This window comes from Fundulus heteroclitus, chromosome 3 (genome assembly GCF_011125445.2).
Source record: "Fundulus heteroclitus isolate FHET01 chromosome 3, MU-UCD_Fhet_4.1, whole genome shotgun sequence".
NCBI lineage: Eukaryota > Metazoa > Chordata > Actinopteri > Cyprinodontiformes > Fundulidae > Fundulus > Fundulus heteroclitus.
In genome coordinates this window covers 7,847,144-7,869,332 of record NC_046363.1, presented here as the reverse complement: position 1 = coordinate 7,869,332, position 22,189 = coordinate 7,847,144, and the positions used below count along the sequence as shown (strand labels likewise).

The 22,189-nt window shown below is 41.3% G+C and overlaps 1 protein-coding gene across 1 annotated transcript in view; it reads left to right on the top strand.

Moving 5' to 3' along the window:
- Positions 1-1,361: 1,361 nt before the first annotated feature.
- rims2a (regulating synaptic membrane exocytosis 2a) overlaps positions 1,362-22,189 on the top strand; it is a gene marked incomplete in the record, with an annotated part of 165,853 nt that continues 145,025 nt past the window's right edge. The window contains 2 exon segments of the mRNA XM_036129426.1: positions 1,362-1,613; positions 2,005-2,208. Of these exon segments, the coding sequence (XP_035985319.1) occupies positions 2,021-2,208 (188 nt within the window).

Sequence of the window (22,189 nt, the reverse complement as noted above, 5' to 3'; positions counted from 1 at the left end):
GACGTGGCCCTGAAGCCAACTGGTAGGCCTTAAATCTCAAGTGGCCTAGGGTCTCCCAATTAAAAGTACCCAGGTAGGTCTGGCTTAAGAATTAGGAAACAGAAATAGTATACAAAATATGTTTTATTTCTACAGTCTTTTACAATATTAAAATAGACTTTATTATACCAATCTAAAATCTAATAAAGCACAGGAACACAGGACAATACTAGAAACAATCTGAGAATTAAACACAAACAACTGCAACCCAAATTAGTAACAACCAAAGACACAAAATAATGTTAAATAACCAAAAAAACAAAACAAGTCTCAAACTGCATCAATCCAGTCCTGTAAAGCTGTGCCAAATCAGCTATTTAATAAAATTTAAAAGAAGAACCCCGTACTATTGTCTGGTTCAATGTGTGTGGTGCTACAACTCCAGCTCTAAACAACCCCTTTTCTTAATTAACCCAGAGCATTAACCATGCACCTGGGTGAGAGCATAATATGCAGCAGCAGCACCCTGAAATACCAAAAAAAAAAGATCACAATAAAGGGTCTGCTAACAACAAGACATAAGAAAACAAGGGAAAAACTGGTACCTTCAGATGCTGCAGTGAGAAGTCACTGAAATAATCCCAGCAACACAAATTTCCTGATGCCAATTCCTGGTGCAGCAGGTTAACAGCTCCAGTAGTCAGCCAAGTGAGGTTCAATCTACTTCTAGCTTGGCAGGCACACCTGGTGCCTATATACACCTACTAATGAGCCCAACAACGCTGCAAAGCCGAGGAAGGTGGAGAAATAGGGCACAGATGCATTCAGGGACATTTAATGGGTAGGAATTTACAACCACTCCACTGTTCCCGACCAATAAACCACCCGGTTACATCCATAAAAAAATAACCAAAAATAATCAGCTGCCTTTTTATTTCAACCCCCCCCCCCATCATTATGAAAACAATCGTCTTGTTCTCATAATGATGTGCCGTCCTTCCTTGTGTAATTGTTTTGAGCTTGATTTCCTTTCATGTAACGTCACAGAATGTGTCACATCACCTGACAACAAAGCCCGTGGGCGCCGTGGAGCGCGTATAAAAGCACTGACCGGAACTGCTGTCGCACCTGCAGCTACAGCCGCTGTCACTAGTCATCCTCTGTCAGTGGCCATGATCTGCTTATGAAATATGCAGAAACTCTGGCAGCCAGGGCTGCTGCTCCAGCTGCACCCCGCTCCTCCACTCCGCGTTTTATCGGCCGCTGTCAGCCTGCTGTCAATGAACATCCAGCGCGTCCTCTCTGGCTGCTACGTTTCCACCGCCCCGCCCCCTTTATCACTGGATGCCCACCCTCTATGTCTCTGTCTCTCTCTCTCTCTAGCTCTCTAGCCCTCAAACCTCCCTCTCCCCCTCGCTGTCATTGCATCCATTTTTGTGCATTTAAGAAATCTCCAAGAATTACCAAACTGGAGGAAAGCGAGCTAAACCGAGTGACAGTGGGGGGTTCAGCGCTCCAGAAGGGAAGCAAACGAGGACGCGCCGGGCATCTCTTATTCCAACATGCGAGTGGAAGCCCTCTAAAGGATGGAAGCGATGGGTTAGACGGGATTTACCATGTCTGCTGAATAAAAGGCAAGAGTTATTCTGTTACACGCTGTATTTTCAACTCTTCCGAGGACGATGACCCACAGCCTGGGATTCTCCCTCAGGGCGTCTAATTCGGCGTTTTTCCTTTTACAAATGTTGACGAGAAGTAGGCTAAACACGTTTTTAGCGTTTCCATCTGCACCAACTTGAGTATCATCTCGCTTCGTGAAGCTTTACCGGCTGCAGGATAAAGAACAATTTGACGCTTATTTTCTTGCACCACAGTGTGCCTAAAATGTGCATGATTACACTCAGACGTCATGCCGTGTGTGCCTTCTCCAAACCTGACCGCCAGTTTGCAGAATTTACCAGGCGGTTTAAAACATCTCAAATTTTTTTTATCTATATACATATTTTATATTTTATCTCCTTTTAGCCACCGTTTGTAAAAGATGTCTGCTCCACACGGACCCCGGGGCGGCCCTGGCCCTGCTGCCACCGCTGCTGCTGCTCCCTCAGCGGCCGGCGCCATGCCGGAGATGCCGGACCTCAGCCACCTCACCGAGGAGGAGAGGAAGATCATCCTCGGCGTCATGGAACGACAGAAGAAGGAGGACGCTAAGGAACAGTCTATGTTAAAGTAAGAAAAGGCGGCAACAACGATTGAATGCGGCTTTTTTTTTTTTTTTTTGGGAGGGGGGGCTGTTTTTAGCTACAGTGGTGAGGTCTGCCCCTGTCCCTCGGTGTGAAACTGGAGGGTCATGTTGCTCCCTGACATCCAGCCCACAGCGTTGATGCTGGACCTTTAGCCAGATACCGCCAACTTCCCGTGACTATCTCTCAGAAGGTCTCCTCGTTATGGCAGGGTGTCGTTTGGCAATGCGGTACTCACAGCAGTTCTCCCCGCACTTTGTTGTGACTGTATAGCCTGTACTACAGTGGGCTGGGTGAGCAGCGATGGCCGCCATTTTCACGTAAAAAGCACGCCAAATTGCCTAACCTTTCCCCACTAACGTCACCGAGATTACACAATATGACACCGGAGAGATCATTTAAGGTGTCCTTTGTGGTGCTGTGCGTGGTTCCTAACGTGGAAGTGTCGGCAGAGAGCCTGCTGCACCCCCACCCTGCTCCCCTCTGTACAGATGTCGCTCGGAGCTGTTTCAGCACCGCGGAGCTGTCCGCTCTGAGGTTTTACTTTTTAAGGTGGAGCGGAGCGTTTCCGCCATCATCGCCTTCACAACCTCGTCTGTGCCGGTAATAAATCGAGGGAATAATTCACGCCGTCGTCTCGACCTGGTTGTAAAAGTATTTGTTTAGCACGTTGTCACTGAACTTCAGGTTCTAATGCAAACTAGGCTAGCAAACAGAATGGGAAGAGGAGATTTAAAGGTGGTGGCCTTAAATGTGTCCATCCTGTTGAGTTTCTTCCATTTGTACTTCTTTGATGACAGGGTGCACACAGTGGTGTGCCTGCAGCCCTAAAGACAATGCACTTTGTTTTATTGCTTTTGAATGCAGAAGGAGAGTTGGTAACTTTTGAGAAGGGCTTTTGAATACAAGGGTTCTAGGTGGGGTCAACATTTAAAAAGGATAACGGACAAATGTAAGCCAGAATTGCACTCTGGGCCACACAAAAGCAACGAGACAAAATTGTCGCACTGATTATGGTCGAAAAACTATCGTGAAATGCACCAGTTAAGATCAAACACAGATTATAAGCAGTACAGCAACTTTATTTTAAGTTTTTTTGTGCTCTACGGGTTAAGTTTTCTTGCATAAGAGTCAGGTTACAAGCTCTATCTGCAGTTTATTTCATTACATTATTGGGGTTTTATGTGGCAGACCAACAAAAAGTACATACTGTGAAGTGTAAGAAAAAATATACATGACTCATTGTTTTTAAAGATAAAAATCTTTGTGTGATTTAATCTCAGTATAAATAAAGCTTCTCTGTGAAGACCTCAGTGGTTTGTTAGAGAACGTTAATAAATAAACAGCATTGTAAAGAACAAGGAGCACATTAGAAATTCAAGGGATGAGGTTGTGAAGTAGTTTAAAACAGACTTAAGTAATAAACGATGTCTCATGAGACCTGCTCAATACATTGTATGAAACAATAAATAAATTAATAAATAAAAATATGACATAAGCCAAACAGGAATGTGCCCTCTACCTAAATTGAAAGGCCAGGTATGAAAAGCATTATCAAAGGAAGATTTTTCACAAGATCTATGGTAACTCTGAATGGAGCTGCTAAGAGCATCAGCTCAGGTGGGAGAATCTGTTGACAAGATTACATTTTTAGCACTTCACAAATCTGACAACCCCCCCCCCCCCAAAAAAAAACAAACAAACAAAAAACAATGAAAAATAACTTTTAGGCCAGCAACCAAGACCCCGTGTGTTGTGGAAAACTATCAGTGAGCACTTAAGTCACTGAGGATCATGGTAGCAGCATCATACTGTAGGGAAGCTTTTGTTTAACTGGGACAAGGCTTGTCAGATTTCATAGGAAAGGACAGATAGATGAAGGTAAATAGAAGGCAATACTTGAAGACAACCTTTATGGTACGTTCACACTGAACACAAACAACGCAATTGGAGTGAGTGATTTACATGTTATCCTTATGTAAAGGCACATTCAGGAGAAAATGGTCTGTGATGCAAACAACATATTTTAAATGCTGCGAATTGGGCAGAAATTACACTCAACTTCAACCATCTGAACTTTTCGCATTAAGGGCCCTCCTTGTCTATTTATCTGAGCGTGAAAATGTTTTTTATATGTTGCATATTTAGACAGTATAATTGGGCTACATCTCTATTGCACAACGATGGATTTACAGACCGAAGATGCCTATAGTTCGCGTCCCGGATGGTTATCCGTCCCCTGACATGGAGCAGCAGTTTCTCATATTGGGTCCTGGAAAGAGTGAAGAACCAATGGAAGCGACCGTCATCTAGACGCAGCTTCAGGTGGTGGTACTCACTGAACCTGGTGCATCTCTTCAAGGTCTGGTGGACCCAGGGGCGCAAATGCTGTTGTTTGGCTTTCCACATTACATACAGCATTGTGACTCGATTGGTAAAATCTATGTCTGGTGAGTTGAACAGACAAGAGGAACTGGCAAGCGGATAGATGCTCCTCCTATTTGATGACTTGGTGAAGCGAGCTGAGCTTAAAATCGCTGTGTTGTCAGCACAAATTGTTTGTGAGAGAGAGGTGAAATGTCATCCAACCAACTACAGACGATCAACATTACTAATTTGCCTTGTTTGTGTTTGGTGTGAACATACCTTAGCCCTGTTCATGTAAACCGAATGCAAACAAGGTGGATTTTTTGCACTAATAGTCCTTTACGTAGGGATAACATGTAAATCACCCACCCCAAGCACCTAGCTCATAATGAATGTACCTGGCTACAAAAAAACACAAGTCTAGAGTGGAGGTTCATGTTCTAGCATTACAATAATCCAAACATACAATGAGAACTAAGCCTCAGACCAAAGCATATAATGCCGAGAATATGCAGCAACACTTGAACTTCATAGTTCAAATCCAACTGAGCATATGTTACTTTGCAATGCAAAAATTCCTATTTCTGCATTTGGAAACCTGTTAGAGACATACCCCATAAGACCTGCAGATATTAAGGGTGGTTCTACGAAGAGCTGACTCATAGGGGCTCTGTACAAATGCACATCACATTTTTCTGATTTCCATTAGATACACATTTTGAGAACTAAGAACCAACATTCTTTCCACTTCAAAATTATGTTGGTGTATCACATAACCCCCCCCCCCCCCAAAAAAACACATTGATTTTGGTAGCAACATGAAACAACGGGGAAATGTTTCAAGGAGTGTGAATACTTTTGCATGCCATTGTCTTTCAGCAAGTAAATGTTGTTTTCAGACAGTATAATGTCTTTAATCAGAACTTAGTGCCTTGTTTTGTTGTGAGAACATCTTATTCACATTTAAGAGGGATTACAAAATTTTTATATTTTTTGGACAACTTCTACTCAACTATTTCATAGGCATGGTTACTTTTTACGTGGTTCTTACTTCAACACAATTTCCAGGAAAAATATACACAAAAACTATTTATGAAAGAATACATATATTGGAAGAATGCCAAGATTATATTAGCTCTAGGCCAGCTAAATGGGTTAGGAATAATTCCATGTTTGTTTTCCACACACTTGAAGAATTATCTTATTCCTTTTAATGTGGTATCTCAGATAAGAAGATAAGGAAGGAAAAGCTCTAAATTGCCATCACAAACTAGAGAATGAAGAATCGGAGATGTCTGCAGTTATTTTCAGGCAAACTTTACACTTTGATACTTATATACTAATAATTGCTTATCAGAAATGTAAAAAAGTTAAAAATGCATATGTGTTAGAATGGCTAATCACAAACAGCAGTGCAAAACCTTACTCATTTGGAGTAGGATCTATCTGGATTCATTGAGGGAGTAAGAAATGGGAAATTAAAGCTTCAGTCTTACTCCACAAGAGTTTGTCACCTACCCTGATATATGTTGGTCTGCATTTTAGATATCAATGGATTTATGTCTAATACATGTCGAGCTTTTAGATTGGGGCAGCTTCCACCAAATCAGTGCCACTGACTGAGGTGTAAGAGGATCTTGCCACTGTCTCGTTACATTTTTTTCCTTCCAAGGCTGTACTCCTGAAGGAGGGAAAGTTGTGCAATCCCTGCCCCATGCAGCTGCACGATAACCATGACTCACGTACTCTAAGACACAGCTATAGCCTCATTCGCTGCTGCAGTATACATGCTGTGTGATTCATCCAGGCCTTTCTGCCTGCTTTCTCTTTCTCTCTCCTCAGCCCAAAACGGCTTCATGTTTTCCACCCCATTTCGGTTTCTCTGGGGTAAAAGGGGGTTGTAAATTTTAGGCTGATATTCAATAGTCAGTACTTAGGAGGAACAGACATGACTGACTGACCGTCTCGCTAACATGATGAATGCATGGAAAATTTCTGGAAGCAAGCTTGTCTGCGTACGGTATGTTTCCTGTGTGTCTTCTCTAGTTTAGCACTGCAATATGGCTATACTCCTACAATGCGAAAGAAATAGAAGATTTACATTTTGGATTTTACAGCTGAGATTTTGTAAACAGTAAACGCTCCACTTGTGCCTCCAAAACCCTCTTTATTTCACCTTTTGATTCACAATCACTAAATTAGTTTAATGTCATCTGCCTTTACATAATTCGTGACTCATCATGAGTCATCAAGCAGTAAATCCCCACTTTCTTAACCTATGAATCACGCAAGCATAACGTCTCTTGAAGGAGTTTTAATAAGCTCAGCCCTGCAATAGGTACGACCGCAGCGGATTAAGTTGTCATCGGATCGTTTGCAGCATTTCCAGCAGTGTCAGACACAAACACCCGTGCCTCATCATCCAGCCTCATGTAGCTCAGGCAAAGAGTGACAGTTTGGTCTCTCTGAAACCCACAGAAGTTTGGGTGGTGCTGCTGCAAAAAGCCGAAGTCTGAATGCTGAAGTGCGTAGTCTAACCAAGGGAATCCTGAGAGGATGGAGGGACGGAGGAGGGAATGAGAGGAGCCTCCAGCATGCAGGGCTTGCCAACTTGCTGTCATCTCTCTGGAGGTGCTGTAGAGAGTGTGGACGGAAATCCAGCAATGCTGACTTGCATGTAATTAGCTACTCTCCCTTCGCTGACTCTTTCTTGCTGCAGTGTGTGTTTGTGTGTGTGGGTGTGGGGAAAAATTTGCAGCACCACAAAGGAGTTCCTGAGTCGGTGCTGAACACATCGGTAACAACGCAATATAATGCCTGTTACACCCAACCCAACATTTCAACAGTTACGGCCATTAAAAACACACAAATCTTTTGCAATTATCTCAGGCTCCAGATAGAGTTGCTCTATTATAGAGAGTCGTCTTTTGGATTCCAATGCTTCAGTGACTGCTGTGGCATCACAGTTATAATGACCATAGGAAGCCCGGTCTACCCACCCACAGTCTTGTGTGTCCTGCAGCCAGGATTCAGCTGTCTAGGATTGGGTGACCCACAGAACGCCTGGGGCTCAGCTTCTCCTTTCTTCTCAACTCTCCACTCCTTTTAAGGCTGTTAGGTTGGGCTTTGGTGGTTTGGAGCGAGGGAGATGGAAACGTATCATTACAGTTACTATGATTTCCCATCAAAAGCTTCGCTTAACTTTCTGCTTCTTTTACTTTATATTTAACTGTCATTTCAGGATCAGTTTGAGCTTCTAAATCCATTTCTATTTTGTCTGAGCATACAAAGGTTGACAGAGACCTTTCACCAGGAACAGTAATATTTTTCTGGCTTTCCAGGAAGATTTTCCAGTTTGTCTTCCTCCTAGCTGTCCAGGAGACCTAGTCATTCGCTAAGGCCTTTGACAGTCAGCATTGTACGGGATGCTTCATATGAGGGACTCCCACAGAGATCCAGCTATGTCAGGGATGCGAGTGGTCTGCTGCTCTGCCATCTAATTGGCTTCTCTCCCAGTTCCACTGACCATGACAAAGGATGCCCTGTATCTTTCAGAGGTTAATGTATCTAAAATTGTGTGTTTCCTGTTTTATTGAGGTCTAAATATGACATTGTGGTGCTCAGTATTTTTCCTTGTAACATACTGATGTAACTATTAGTCCATTGCGTTAGATTTTGAGGGTCATTCCTGTTATTCAGCTTTGCTCATGTATAATTTTATGCCTTGTAATGTACACATAAAAAGGAGGGAGAATGACTATAAAAATTTAATTGACAGAGGCACCCTGATTTGAAGTCATGAACATCACCTAAGCTCCAGAACATTAAATCTGTATTACTTTCTTTCTTCTTTGTGGTCCTTATTTATTTATCCAATCTGATTTTCCTTAAGCTATTTTGCAAAAAGGAATGGGTAAGTCTCAACCTGTGCAATCCAAAACACTTGCAGATTGATGTGTTTCTGGCCAGCTCTAATGGGATTATAAACACCACACTGTTGTGATTTTAATTTAAAAAAAACAACAACCAAAAACACAACAACCCCCCCCCCCCCCCCATTAAAACTATGTATCCAGTTCACAATCAGGCATTGCTTTGTGCTGATCTTTTTTCAACTTCCTCATAAAATGCAAGGAAGCGTGTGGCTATAAAGTGACAAAGTGTGGAAAAGAGTGGGGCGTCTGAATACCACTGTGTGTTGTGAGCTGCTCATGCTAAACTAACCCATCCACTGTAGCCTAAAGTTAGCAACGTGATTTCAGAGGCCGTCGTTTCGAATCTAGTATCACCTTCCAACTGTAAACTTTGAGTTGTTCACTATTTTCATCCGCTGTTTCAGTGAGTTGGCAGAACAGCGGATGATTTTTGAAGCCAGCCTGCAGGATTGCAACTTTAGCATGGTGTTCAATGTGACGTGCACTGACCTAAAATTAGCCATGATTGATCACATCCCATTTCCTTTTTCCGTTCTCCCCACTGGTCCCGCACACATGCACACTCACCCTCCCCTCTGCCTGCTGGTCGTTTATCTGATTGTGCTACAGTGGTCGGTGTACCAGCTGGGTCAGTGCTCCTGAGAGGTCCTGTGTCCCTGGAGGCTATAGGAGAGAGGAGCACACACATCACACCGGTCTGAGCGGCGGATATTTTTGTCCTACTGTACGCGTTCCTGCTTTTGTGAAGCAACAATGGCAAGTGGCGGATATTCTGTGTTCTAAAAGCGTACGCTGACGGCGCTGCAGCAACCTGACAATTCAAGCCTGGCGAAAGCTAACGTTTTGGCTAAATAAAACTCAGATCTAAGAATATGATGCAATTAATGACAATGAAGAGACAAATAGCAGTAGTATAAGGAGACACAAAGCTCTAAAGCCTCCCACTGGACAATGAAAAAGGTGCACTCATACACACTCTCTGACTCTGGCCTTACTCTCGCTTCCTTAACACTCTCACTCATGCCATCCTATGCAAAGAGCAGATTATGTCATGAGCTTCCCCCCATCCCCCATCACTTTCCCCCAAAGGAGGGAGATAGAAACAGAAAGTGGAGGAGAGGATGTTGTCCTGACTCTGTAAAGCAGAGCGCACAGCAAATGAATGCATCATCAAGCTAATTAAAGTAACAATGTGTTGTAGTCATGGATGGCTGACATGTCATGTAGCTTGTCTCAGAAAGGGTGGAAACTCAGATCGGATGTCTTTATGGTAATCCAAAGCGTACACCGTGTACATGTTTGAGATGATGTATGTGGAAATGGCTGGGCAGGTTTCTGAGTGTGATTTTCACACATTTTGCTATGCTAGTAAAAAAAGCAAAATGTTCATGGTTTTAATTTCAATAAACGAGAATCAAATACAACGACTTTCGCACCGTTTGAACCCATAACTGTAAACACTGTAATGTTTGTAGCCCTGCAGTGTGACCTACATCTCCCAGGTATCTGTAGTGTATAATCTTAAGGCTTTGTGTGTCATTTTGTCATGGCTCTTTCCAGTAACTGAAAAAGAAGTGACATTTTTTGCACGAGAAATGTATGCCCACTGATTAAAGCACCTCTCTGTTAAAACCGCTCTGCCTTTCCCTGATGTTTCTCTTTCAGCTCTGTTGCTGTATGGGTTGCCTTAAACTTGGTGGCAGTTGTAAAGGTTGTCACTTTTTTTGAGGCAATTATGAGAACAAAGAACGGGACATTCAAGATGACTGGGGTGAAAGGCATTTCTTAGAGCAGCTTTGTAGAGTCTTTGATTCTCTTAATTACGATTGACATCTACACATGTTTGTAAAAGACACCTGTAGGACAAGGGAGCGAGGGGCGCAGAGGCTTTCTGGAGAACCTTCATGTGAGGAAACGATGGTGCGTCATTTGTGGAAGGGTGTTCATCACCTGCAACCACTAATGCAATGGTCCCCATCCTTTGTTGCACCACGGACCGGTTTCATGTTAGAAAATATTTTCACAGACTGGCCCTTAAGGTGTGGTGGCTAAATGCAACAAACTAGAATGATACTACCGGCATACAACCCGCGGTATTTTCTAAGTATAATAGTAAAAAATACTCACAATAATAAAAAGCATGAAAAATGCAACACTGTTTCTCTGCAGCGAAGCACTCTCATCTAGGGCTAATGGGAGGCAATTGCTTATGTCCAGTCCACGCTGTGATTTAACCTTTTCTCATTGCAACAGTCCTTGAGTCATTTTAAGTTTGCCATCATTGGACAGCATCTCCTAGATGTCCACTGCAAATATCTTCAGTTGCAGGAAGGGTCAATTCTTCACCAATAGTAAATGGCTTCTTGGCCTTAACAGTACGGTAAGCCACCTAGAGTGATGCCATCAGTGCATTTGTTGATGTCACCGAGAGATGGGTCTTGACATGCGTCAAGAATGCGTCATAAATGGATGTAACGGACAGTTTGATTTTTTCCAAAATCAAACAATGTTCAGACTCAGATAATAAAGAAAGCAAAATTAATGTAAGTTATCTTTTCTTTCTCTGTGGCCTGGTACCAAATGACCCACAAATCAGTACCTGTCCAGGGATCTAAAGGGACCACCATATTAGCCATATTACTAGCTTGAACGTGGTAAACATTGGTCTGACAAAAAATATGAAACAGAAGAGGATATTGCAACTGAATGTGAATCACTGATGGAGTTGTTTGATATGTGTTACTGGACATTGGTTCCCAATGAAACCTGAACTCAAAGACTGATCATTCTCTGTTTATTTCTCAATATGATCAGCTTCTAACAATGTGCTGAGCTCTACAACAGCCTAATAAAACAGTGCTTTGAAACTGAATTGAATGGACTGTAAACTTAACTTGGGTCTGAACATTGAATGGATCTTTCTAACACTATCCCTTGATCTAAATCATTTAACTACAGCTCTTGGTACTTGTTTAAGTAACCAGAGCTTTTTTTTTTTTTTTTTCTTTTTTTTTTTTGCCCTGCTGGAAATGGAAGGTGAACCTCTTCACCAGTCCATAGGTTTTCTCCCAGGGTTGCTCTGTAATTAAGTCCCCTCACCTCCCACATACTCTGGCCAGCCTTACCACCTGTGAAGAAGAAATCCTCCCCACATCATGATGCTGCCACCTCTATTTTTAGTAGTAAAAGCCTGTTGAGGGTGATGTAAAGCATATAGACTGATTAATGTTCTCCTTGCCAGGCCTGTCATTTAGAGAGTAGAGCCTTGTCTTGGTAGGTTTACTACTTACTTATACCACCATCTTTGGATGATGGCTTGAATGATGCTCTGTGAGAGGTTGGGATTGCTTTGCAATGTTTTCCTGCTTTAACTTTAGGGATATCACAATAAATTGGGTTGAGAACAAATGCACAGAACTCTTTTCAAATGTTTTTTAAAAGAAATGTAAAACCATAGGAGGACGCATAAGATGTGTTACCCTAGTATTGATTTGTATTGAGTAATTAAAAACCATCCTTCAGTGATGTTGGGCCATTTAATTTAGTCACTGAATGGCCCAACCTCCGGAGCAAACAGGACGATCAAGAAGAGAGGATAGGCTTGGAGGAAAGAGAGGAAATGAAAAGGGATGGGGATGGGAGGGGAGCAGAGGGGACAGGAAAAGAGAACATCAGAGAACGAGTGAGGGGAGAGACACTGACGTTTTTGATCCTATCTGTTCCCGCTGCTGATACGACAGCCTCAAATCCCATTGACAACGGCACACTTCACCAGGTCCTATTGTCTCCACTGGTTTTGTTCCAAATAACATCTGCATTCGTCAGCATGTGTTTTATCGGATGTCCAGATTTCTATCCCTCCAACAAAGCTGGAAAGTGTTTTTCTTCCTCTGGCTGTGCAGTTTGAAATGCCCTTGGCAAAACATAAGAAAATGTAATTTGTAATGTAGTATGCTGTTTTCACCACTAGTGGTAAAAAAAAAAAGACAGGCAAAACATCTTCTGTTTGCTAGGACAGGTATTTGTGACAGTTTAGTGAAAGTGAAAATCAAAATAGATCAAGTAGAAAAGGAGGCGTTAGAACAGCCAGGTCTGAACGACTGTAAAGTCTCATTGCATGTACAGTATAAAAACCCGTCTTGCAAACAGTTGTGCAGATTAAGTGTTTTGCAGATGGTGAAAGCTGGAAAGACACAGGAGACAGAGAAACCTAGATGGGCTCAGGTAGGGAGCGGTCCTCGCTCGTACTGTGGCACTACGTTGTTTCATGCTTGCTCCATTCATAGAAACCCCATGCTTTGAGTGTGACTATTAATAGCGGACACACTCAGCCTTCTGCTGTAGCCAAAGTACTACCAGGCATCCAAAAAAAGGCACAAGACCCATGGGGACTCACTTGTCCAGGAAAGCTAGGCAACAGACAACAGCTGCCATCTCCTGAAAAGCACAGAGAAAAGCAAAACCATTAGGCTGCTCAAAAATATTAATCTGACCAACATTTGTTGAATCAGACTTTTGAAAGCAATTAGCGGAGAGTGGTATATTCAGACACAGTTATAGAGACGTATAACAAAACGGTCTGTTACTATCTCAGGATATTATTTCAGGATTACTTCAGGATAGCAGTCATTTCCTTATCAAGAAACTTATTTCCCCACTCAGAGGTAAACTGAGTCAAGTCAGATGATAAAGTGAGACACTTAAGAATCTCAAATCTAGAATTTTTTTTTTAATGGTAACCTCAATGCAATTATACTATTTAGAACATTTAATAAAAAACATATTTCCAACATCATGTTTTGTATTAAAACGACTTAGCATTTCAGCAACTAAATAGACAGGATAAAAAAGTATGAAGCTGCACCTGAAAACAGCAAGGCTATTTAGAATAGTCTGTCCGGAGTGTGAATTTTCTAAATATAAAAGTGCAATTTATGCTGAATGGGACACAAATATGTCCACACAGGCCTGTTCTATCTACAAGAGTCACAGCAAAGAATGTAAGGTGAAATATTAAAAATAATAAAAGAAATACCGTTTAGACTTGATTCATTTGATTTTTTGGTAAATTGTACCACAGCCTCATTTTTCCTCTGAGACACTATTTAGTAAAAGACAAGCCCGATTAGCACCTTAGGCTAAGCTTTAGCTAAAGGATTTACTTGCTTCACACTAACAAATGAGAAATATGTATGATACATGGACTTATGGACTGGATACATTTGCTATAATAGAACACGTAATTCTAGCTGACATTGAGAAAAAGAAATGGTATAAGGAAAATAATCTCCTCTTTGTCACTTCTTGAGATGATTCTTCTGAACTGTGTGGTCACATGACGAAAAGTTACTACCATTGCCTCAATGCTAATGGGTCAGTCAATGACTTAATTTACCCCACTTTTCTTTAATCTTTTGTTATAAATTTCTATTCCATCCATCCACCCATCCATTGTCTTCCGATTATACTTCAGCTCCTTCTGGGGGAACCCAAGGCATTCCCAGACAAGACGGGATATATAGTTCTTCTCCCAGCGAGAAATTCTCATATGACCTCCAAAGGGAGGCACCCAGGCGGCATCCTGATCAGATGTGGCTATTGTTTTAGCAAAACATTGTTGTGGCACAAACCTTTTTTTATTTGAATTGTTTTTAGGTTTGACTGGAAACTTGTTGCTGCCAGTAGTCTAAAACAACCTAAGTCTTGCTAGCTGGTTTTACATTTAGCATACACAAAGTCATAGACTGCCTGGTGTGTTCTTTCGCTTTCGCAATGCTGTTTGTTTAGTTCAAAGCCTGTAAGGATTGTTCACTTCTGGAGACAAATGGTTGCCCTGGATCACATTTAGGAGAATTGTTGCGAAGGGGTTGATTTTAAATACGGCTGCTCTTTTCAGATTTTTGTTTGTAGAGAAAAACCTACAGTTATTCATTAACTTTTTCCCACCTGAATATGCGTTTCTTTGTTTTGGTCTATAGGATAAAATCCCATTGGAACATATTAAATACAATTGTTTTGATAGGAGCAGCAAACAACTTTAGTGGCATGTTGAATCTTTACAAATAGGCTAATCCGTTGTCAAAAACTGGAGATTACTTTAAAAATGAATTTGATGAGCATTTAGGAATATCATACTTTTGAAAACAATATAATATCTTAGTTTATCATAAAAGTTTGCTCTTGATAGTAGCCTTGTGTTACTAAATGTAGTTTCCATGTGCAATGAGTGGCAATTGCATCAGCTGAGCATTGTTGTAGCGAAATCCTTCTGTAGTTTGAGAAACAGCTCAATGATTAAGGGTGGATGCTTGCAGTTTTTAGATCAAAATACTCACCTGGGACTTGCGTCCTCTAGCAGTATTTTCAGTTTGTTTGAGTTAAAAAGAAATGTGGCTGAGCACATTTTCTGATCAGTCTCATTCCTGCTGCTACAAAAAAAAAAAAAAAAGAAAGAATCCAAATGTCAGCAGGGTACATATCCTCCTTCCGGTTGCTACTTTTAGCGGACAGAAAATATTGCTTTGCGACCTTGAAAATTGTCCGTATAGACCATTACAAATGGTAGCAATAGTTAATGTCGGCTCTTTCAGGTCTTGGCTTTAAATGCTGCAACGATTTGGTCCATTACACGGTCTGTATAGTAACTATGGTACAGTATATGTCATAAAACCTATGGTCCACCACATTTCATTGTAGAATAGTCAACACTGAGGTCTCCCACTGCTTAAAAGTAATAGAAACAAATGACACAGGCATGTTGTTTTAAAATATCTCACATGCAGCTAAATTATGTTTTACATGATCTTTTAACAACCATACAGCCATATGTAGAGTTGAGTAAGTGGTCTTACCTAGGTAAAATGAATGTTATTTTTATCAGCCCCAACATCACTGTCTTTCTGTTTTACTTTAACAAATGCTTACTACAACTTTCTCACCTCACTCTTAGCATTAGGTTTGTAGATCTTCCACCAATATAGTGGAATTTCTCTTTGAATAACAGCAGTGTTATATTGGGCATTCTACATATCATAGTATGTGCAGTGTTTTATGATGCATGAAAGATATTTTATCAGTTCTGCACTTTATTCAATGTAAAAGTCTACAGATGTATCACTTTTAAACCTAATCTTTCACTGACTGGACAAGGCGAAAATGCTACAATGCTCTTTTCGTCAGCTGCTTTGAATGCCTCATATTATTAGCTCACCCCTTAGCTAAATAAGTCCTTTTCTGTGATTCAAACTCTGTAGCAGTGAAATATTAAATTATCCGAGGTCCGACTGAGCAGTAAAATACTTTGCAGTGAGTTGATCAGATTTTTTATGGTGTGTTGTGGAAGGCTAACCTCATCCTAGGGTGCAAGCTCAAACATAAATGGGCCAACTAATAGTTCTCATTATGCAGGATTATGCTGTTTTCATGTTGCAGACCAGTTGTCAGATGCATTTTATTGACAGCATTTAAAATTTTATCAAAAATATTAGATATGTCTAAAACTTTGGGTCAGGGTGAGTTTAAATTTTTTATTCCCGCCATAAAATCCACATTTATGCCAAATAAATGTTCAATATGATGGAAAAGAACAAAGTAAGCCTTTAAATGAACTATAAACTGTCCTCAGTCCTGATGCTTTTGTCATTGCGGGAGCTGATATATTTACTAGCGGTAGTTTACACAGGGCGCTCTAATCTTTTCTTCCCCGGCGTGTGTTTGTCCAAGTTTTACTCATTCAGGTTGCAGCTGGCTAAAGCAGGTGCAAGCCGGTGACTCCACAGCACGCGTGCTGCCGATCGGGCCCTTCAAACACGCCTTTGTTTGGCCTAAATCTCAAACCATCCAGTGCTTTTTTTAAACAAGTGCAGACCGTTCTGTATTTGCCTCCCGCGCACACGTCCGTGTAGGAAATTCACTCGCACATGCACGGCTGCTCCGTAGAGGCCTCTCGGCAAGGGAGTTGTAATATTTCATTACGTAATAAGTGGTGCAGTGATACTGTAATGTGACTTTACATTTGCTTATGCAAGTTTACAGGAAACTTTAAACACAGTATCATTTAACCGTCTGTTAAATGCTATTTAAAGCGGTCGGGGCTTATCTGGCACCGATCAGGAGGTTAAATGTTTAGTAGCATTACGCTGCTGCACTTGTGCTGGGGATGAGGATGTTGCTGTAGGTAGATTACCGGGGCAACCAGCTGAGATAAATTCTGTAGTGAAGGATAAAGAGCCATCATTATTGTGACACCATTAATGCAGTCATAACCTTTGTATAAACCCAATGCTCAGTTTAAACCTCACTGTGTTACCTGGACATACTCTGTACATTTTGTGCAAACTGTGTGTGCTTTTGGATTTTATAGTTCAGGGATTCAAGATTTGAATCTATTTGTGTGTATTTGCACAGTTTTTTTTAACAGTTTTTAATGCATAGTACCACAATGAGCTTAAGAGCGTAAAAGCCTGCTTGTTTTTCAATTCACATAGGCTATTGATGGGGCAAATATTTTGATCCTGGGATTGGGCTCCTCATCAGAACTTAAATGGGGGATCCCCAACTAATCCCTTAATATCACTTATACTGATAAAATATTGCTAACATCATGATGACGACCAAGATAAGCTGCCGTAGAAGTGTAGTAGTGGACCAAGGAGGTGGAGGATGGGAAAATAACAGAACGTCAATTTCAGTGAACATCCAAAAACAGACATTTAAAAACAAAACAAAAACTGGAGCATTGGAGTAGAAGGAGAGTCGAAACTGGTTGCCTTATCCTCAGGGGGGCAGCTGCTAGGATGGTTGTTTGCGTGGTTGGCTTTAAATCTGCACAGACAGACATGTGACGCAAGGGAATCCTTTCATTTGGGATTTTACAGACGCCAGAGTCAAACTTATCTGTGCACCAATAGACAGATGTTTAGAGTCCTCAAGTTCAACTTCATTGAACCCATAGTGTGGGGAGGTTACACATCTGTCCATTTGATGAAAGTGCTGATCTTTGAACTGTGTGTAGACAGGGAGATGTGGAATAAGTAGATGTGGGAACCCATGGCGTGATTTCAAAATGCTATATATTATACGGAATGTAAATAAATAGTAATCATTGCCCTATAGGTTTTCCCCATTTTGTTACAATCAAAAACTGCAGTGTATTTTATTTGGACTTTTTATACACAAACACAAAGCAGTGCACAGTTGTGGGGTGGAAGAACAATAAAACCAGGACTTCTGCAACCAATTTTTTGCAAATAAAAACTGAAAAGTTCTGTTTGCTTTTGCATTCTGCCAACCTTTTCTCTGAGATCACTGAATTAGTCAGTGGAATCCCCCCCTGTGTGATTTAGTCTCAGTATTCTGCTGTTCAGCCTTTCTGTGAAAACCTCAGTAGTTTTTTTTTTAGAGGACTTGGATGAATAGACAGCATTATGAAAACCAGGAAGCACAGTAGCCAGATCAGGGAGAAAGTTGGGGATACCATTAAATGAGAGTTAGGGTATACCACTATTTCCCAGGCATTGAACATCTCACAGAGCACTGTTCAATCCCTCATCCAAAAATGGAGAGTGAAGCACAACTGTAACCCTACCAAGGCATTGCTGTCCTGCTAAACTGAGAGGCTTAACAAGGAGGGGATTAATCAGAGACGCAGCATAGATGCCCATGTTAACTGTGGAAGGGCTGCAGCAGCTGTGGAGCATGCCTCAGCTCACGTGGGAGGATCTGTTGACAGTACAACAACTAGCACTCGCCACAAATCTGGCCTTTGTAAAAGAAAATTAAAAGAAACCCATCCAACGATCTGTCTGCAGGTGGCTACAAGTCATGCAGGGGACACGGCAAACATGTTCCTTTGGTTAGACAGACCAAAATGTAACATTCTTGCATACATAAAAAGTGCACAGTGGAAAGTTACTATGAACAAAGCTTCCCTCTGATAATGGCAGCATTACCCTCCGGAGCGGTGGAGACTTTAAAACACTTGAGCTGCGGTGGTGGTCCTAAACGTGGATCCAGACAAAGCTGTTACAGAATTGTTAGGGTCAATGTATTCCCATACGTTAGGTCCAGCCAAAGTCCAGATGTGATTCCACGTGAGAATCTTTGTCAAGCTGTGATTTATGGATGCTTTCCTTTCAGTTTAAATCAGCTGAAGTAAGGGGTGACCCGGAGGCCATTTCCAGCCCTTGGACTGATTATGTGTTGACCCAAGAATGTTTTGGCCCACCAGCATGGGTGGTTGATGCAGATGGAGACTAATTAGGACCAAATTATTATAGAGAAGATAAAATCTTCTTACATTTAAAAATGTTAGGTACAACACAAATTGTTACATTCTCTTCAATATCATAGTAAAGAGGGCTACATCATTCCAATGACGTTTACTCAAAGTCAAAGAGAAAATCTTGCATCATTCCCTTCCCCTGGATGAGCATGTAGACACAGTGGACCATTGCTTGCATTGTACCGCTGACTTTGCAGCAATCCCTCATACCGAGCGTGCATGTAGCGACAGGAAAATAACAGAACGTTAACAGACAGGAAAACTCCTCGTTAACAGGAAACCTCCAGCCGAACCAGGCTCAGGGTGAACGGCCATATTTATTTTTTATTACTATTTTCATTTGTGTTTTTTTATTCTGTACAGCACTTTGTTCAATCTGTGGTTGTTGTAAAGGGCTTTAGAAGAGTAAAATTTTATTTGATTTGATCTGCCATGACTGACTGGGAGTTTGAGAAGAAAGAGCAGACACAAAAAGACTGTATCATCCATTGGAGAGCATAAGTTGTCAGCAAAGCAGAACGGCACGCCTGAGGTAGCTACTGTGAAGAGGAAAAAAAGATAAAGAACATAAAGTTAAAAGCTGAAACAACATCAAACAATTCAAAGTCGGAGAGTAGTAGGAGAATGTAGCACAGTGATGGAAAGTTTATGTCCTTCATCAGCCTGAGCTTATAGACCCCCCCCCCCCCCCCCCACACACACACACACACAAAACCCCGCATGGATAAGCTGTCATAGAAAATGGATGGATAGATGAGAAAAGGGCATCAGTCAGAGCGGCGCATTAATGTTAATTAATATTAATTTCACACCAATTTTTTCAATTCTTTGAGTTGTTCCAGCAGCATCGTCTTCAGCAGCATGTGCCTTAAATGTCTAGAACCACCCATGCCTAGGGCCAGTCATGCCTGTAGTGATGAGCTGATAAAAGAAGGAGGGGAATGAGAAGGGCCAACAATAGGCCAGGTATCAAATACCGCTCTATTGTTGGCTATGGCTGAATTATTACAACCCTCAGTGTGAGATATTTTAAGTACAGTCCACCTATTGCTTCAAGCCAAGAACAACATCAGGAATGCGGATCTGAATAAATATAAGAACGATGAACATTAGTTAGCCGCCATGATTTAAAAAAGTAGACCATTATTACATTTTTTTTGCAATACTACAAACAGTTATATGAACGTCTTAAACTTTTAATCTGTGCAAATGTAAATTTTTGAGAGCATCATGTACTTATTGTACAAGTAGACTAACTTCCATATTCTCATCCAAGACATAAATGACAGAGACCTGCAGGTCTGACTATAATTGCTTACAGTATGAAAGTATTTATAACAAGCCAATTAAATAATAATTTTAATCGCTTTAAACACTGTTGTAAATAAAGCCAACTTAAAATGTTCATAATTAAAATTTTCTGGATATCTTAATGGCTCATTTTACTGTTTTATAACACATTGGGATACAAACCCTAATTTTCCGGATCACTGACCTATTAGGTAATTCTTTACGAAGAAACCAAATGCTGGATCACAAGACTGGAAATCATATTAGTATCAGGAATAAATGGCATTGGCCATGTGGTTGTGATGTCTCTGTGTCTATTGTATGGATTAAGAGGAAAAAATGTCTCTAGATTAATATTCAGAAAAGACTGTGGACCAAGTCGAAACACATCTGAGTTTCTGGAGTGTTCCCATCGCAACTATCATGCCATGAATAGCAGGACTTCCAACATTTGGATCTGTTTGCATCATGTGTGAGTGACATTTGCGCCTAAACTGCCTAGGTGTGACTTTGATTTAAAGGTATCATGAATTAATTAACATTAATCCGATTGGATGTAGAATGATGCAAAAACCTGCCGTTTGGCCACAGGCGCAGAGAGCTGCGTCCCAAGAGGAATCTTTAGGTAACCAATTAGAGACCAGCAACAGGTCACATGGATGCCAAAGAAGAAATAAGAAATAAACTCAATTAAAAAAATAAACTCAATTAAATCTAAAATGGAATGGGAATGCTGAAAGATCAAATCTCAGACACATTTTATGAGAGAACATATTTGCCGAATGGCCCGGCTTTCAGACCTGAACATTTTTTTTTACTAAATTAAATTCAGGAACCCATAGACGAAACACACCTATAGCTCCTTTTCAGACCAGGATGACAATCCTATAACAACTATGAACTGTAAGGTGTGCTATAGGGCTGCGGAACAAGTGGGAGGTGGTGATGTGATCTTCCCAGTCTGTGGGTGCGCACGGCGCAGGGCCACTGCATGATCCCTCCGAGTGAGCTTTATCTAGCAGACCCTCTGACCAGCAGAATCTGATGCAGATAACATGTTGAACACGGTAGACAACGGCTTCGCTTGTAAAGCACTAATTACATTTGGAGAGCCGGCGTGAGGGCCGCGACCCAGACCTCAGCCAGATTTCAATGAAATCCCTGACACGTAGCTCATGAATATTGCACAGGTAAATGTTGTGAGCAGTTTGTCCGACCCCTGCTGCATGAATGGAAAGTACACACGACACGTGATCTTGGCAGATTGACTTGTATGATGTGAGAGGAAAAGACACGGTTGTGTGTTCATGGCAGGACTAAGATGTGGAAGATGCTTGGAATAGATCTTTACGACAACGGACTCTCCAGATTTTTTCCCGTTTTGTCCTTTTTTTCCCTACATTTAAATGTTTCGGATTATCAAAGTAATTTGAATGTTTAGCAACGATAACCCAAGTAAATACAGAGCACAGTTTTTAAGCTCCTTCAGAATTTCCTGGTTGAGAGTAGAATCAAAGCAGCCCCAGATTCTCAAGCTACCAACAACATGTTGACTTCTTCTGAAAACGCTGCACTAGTTTTTTAAAGCAGATGTAACGGTATGCACACCTTCCAAATATGTCCACTTTTTGTTATCGTTCCACAGAATGTTTCTGCAAATTCTTGGGGATCATCAAGAGGTTTTCAGTGGTCTTTCTGAACTGTCTGCGACTTTAATGTTAAATTCTTAGCACCGACCTGATCCAAGTGAAGTCTGTAGTGTTTTAGAAGCGGCTCCAGGTTCTTGTGTGACCTCCTGGATGGGTTGTCGATGTGTTGCGGCGGGAGTAATTTGTAGGACCTGTTGTTCTGTTCCATGGTAATCTTCCACAGGCTACGGGAACCGTGTTAGAGTCCATGGCATCACAAACTCTTTACAACACCACGGGGTTTTAAATAAAAAGTTATCTGTATGCTCCACCTTGTAATTGTTGGGGGTGCGGGGTGATTCACAGAGGACTTTAATCCCATTGAACAAAACTCCAATTCATTTCTGTGGGTTCTTCAGTGTAAGATGCGGCTGCATCAATAAAAAAAAAAACATGTATCATCTT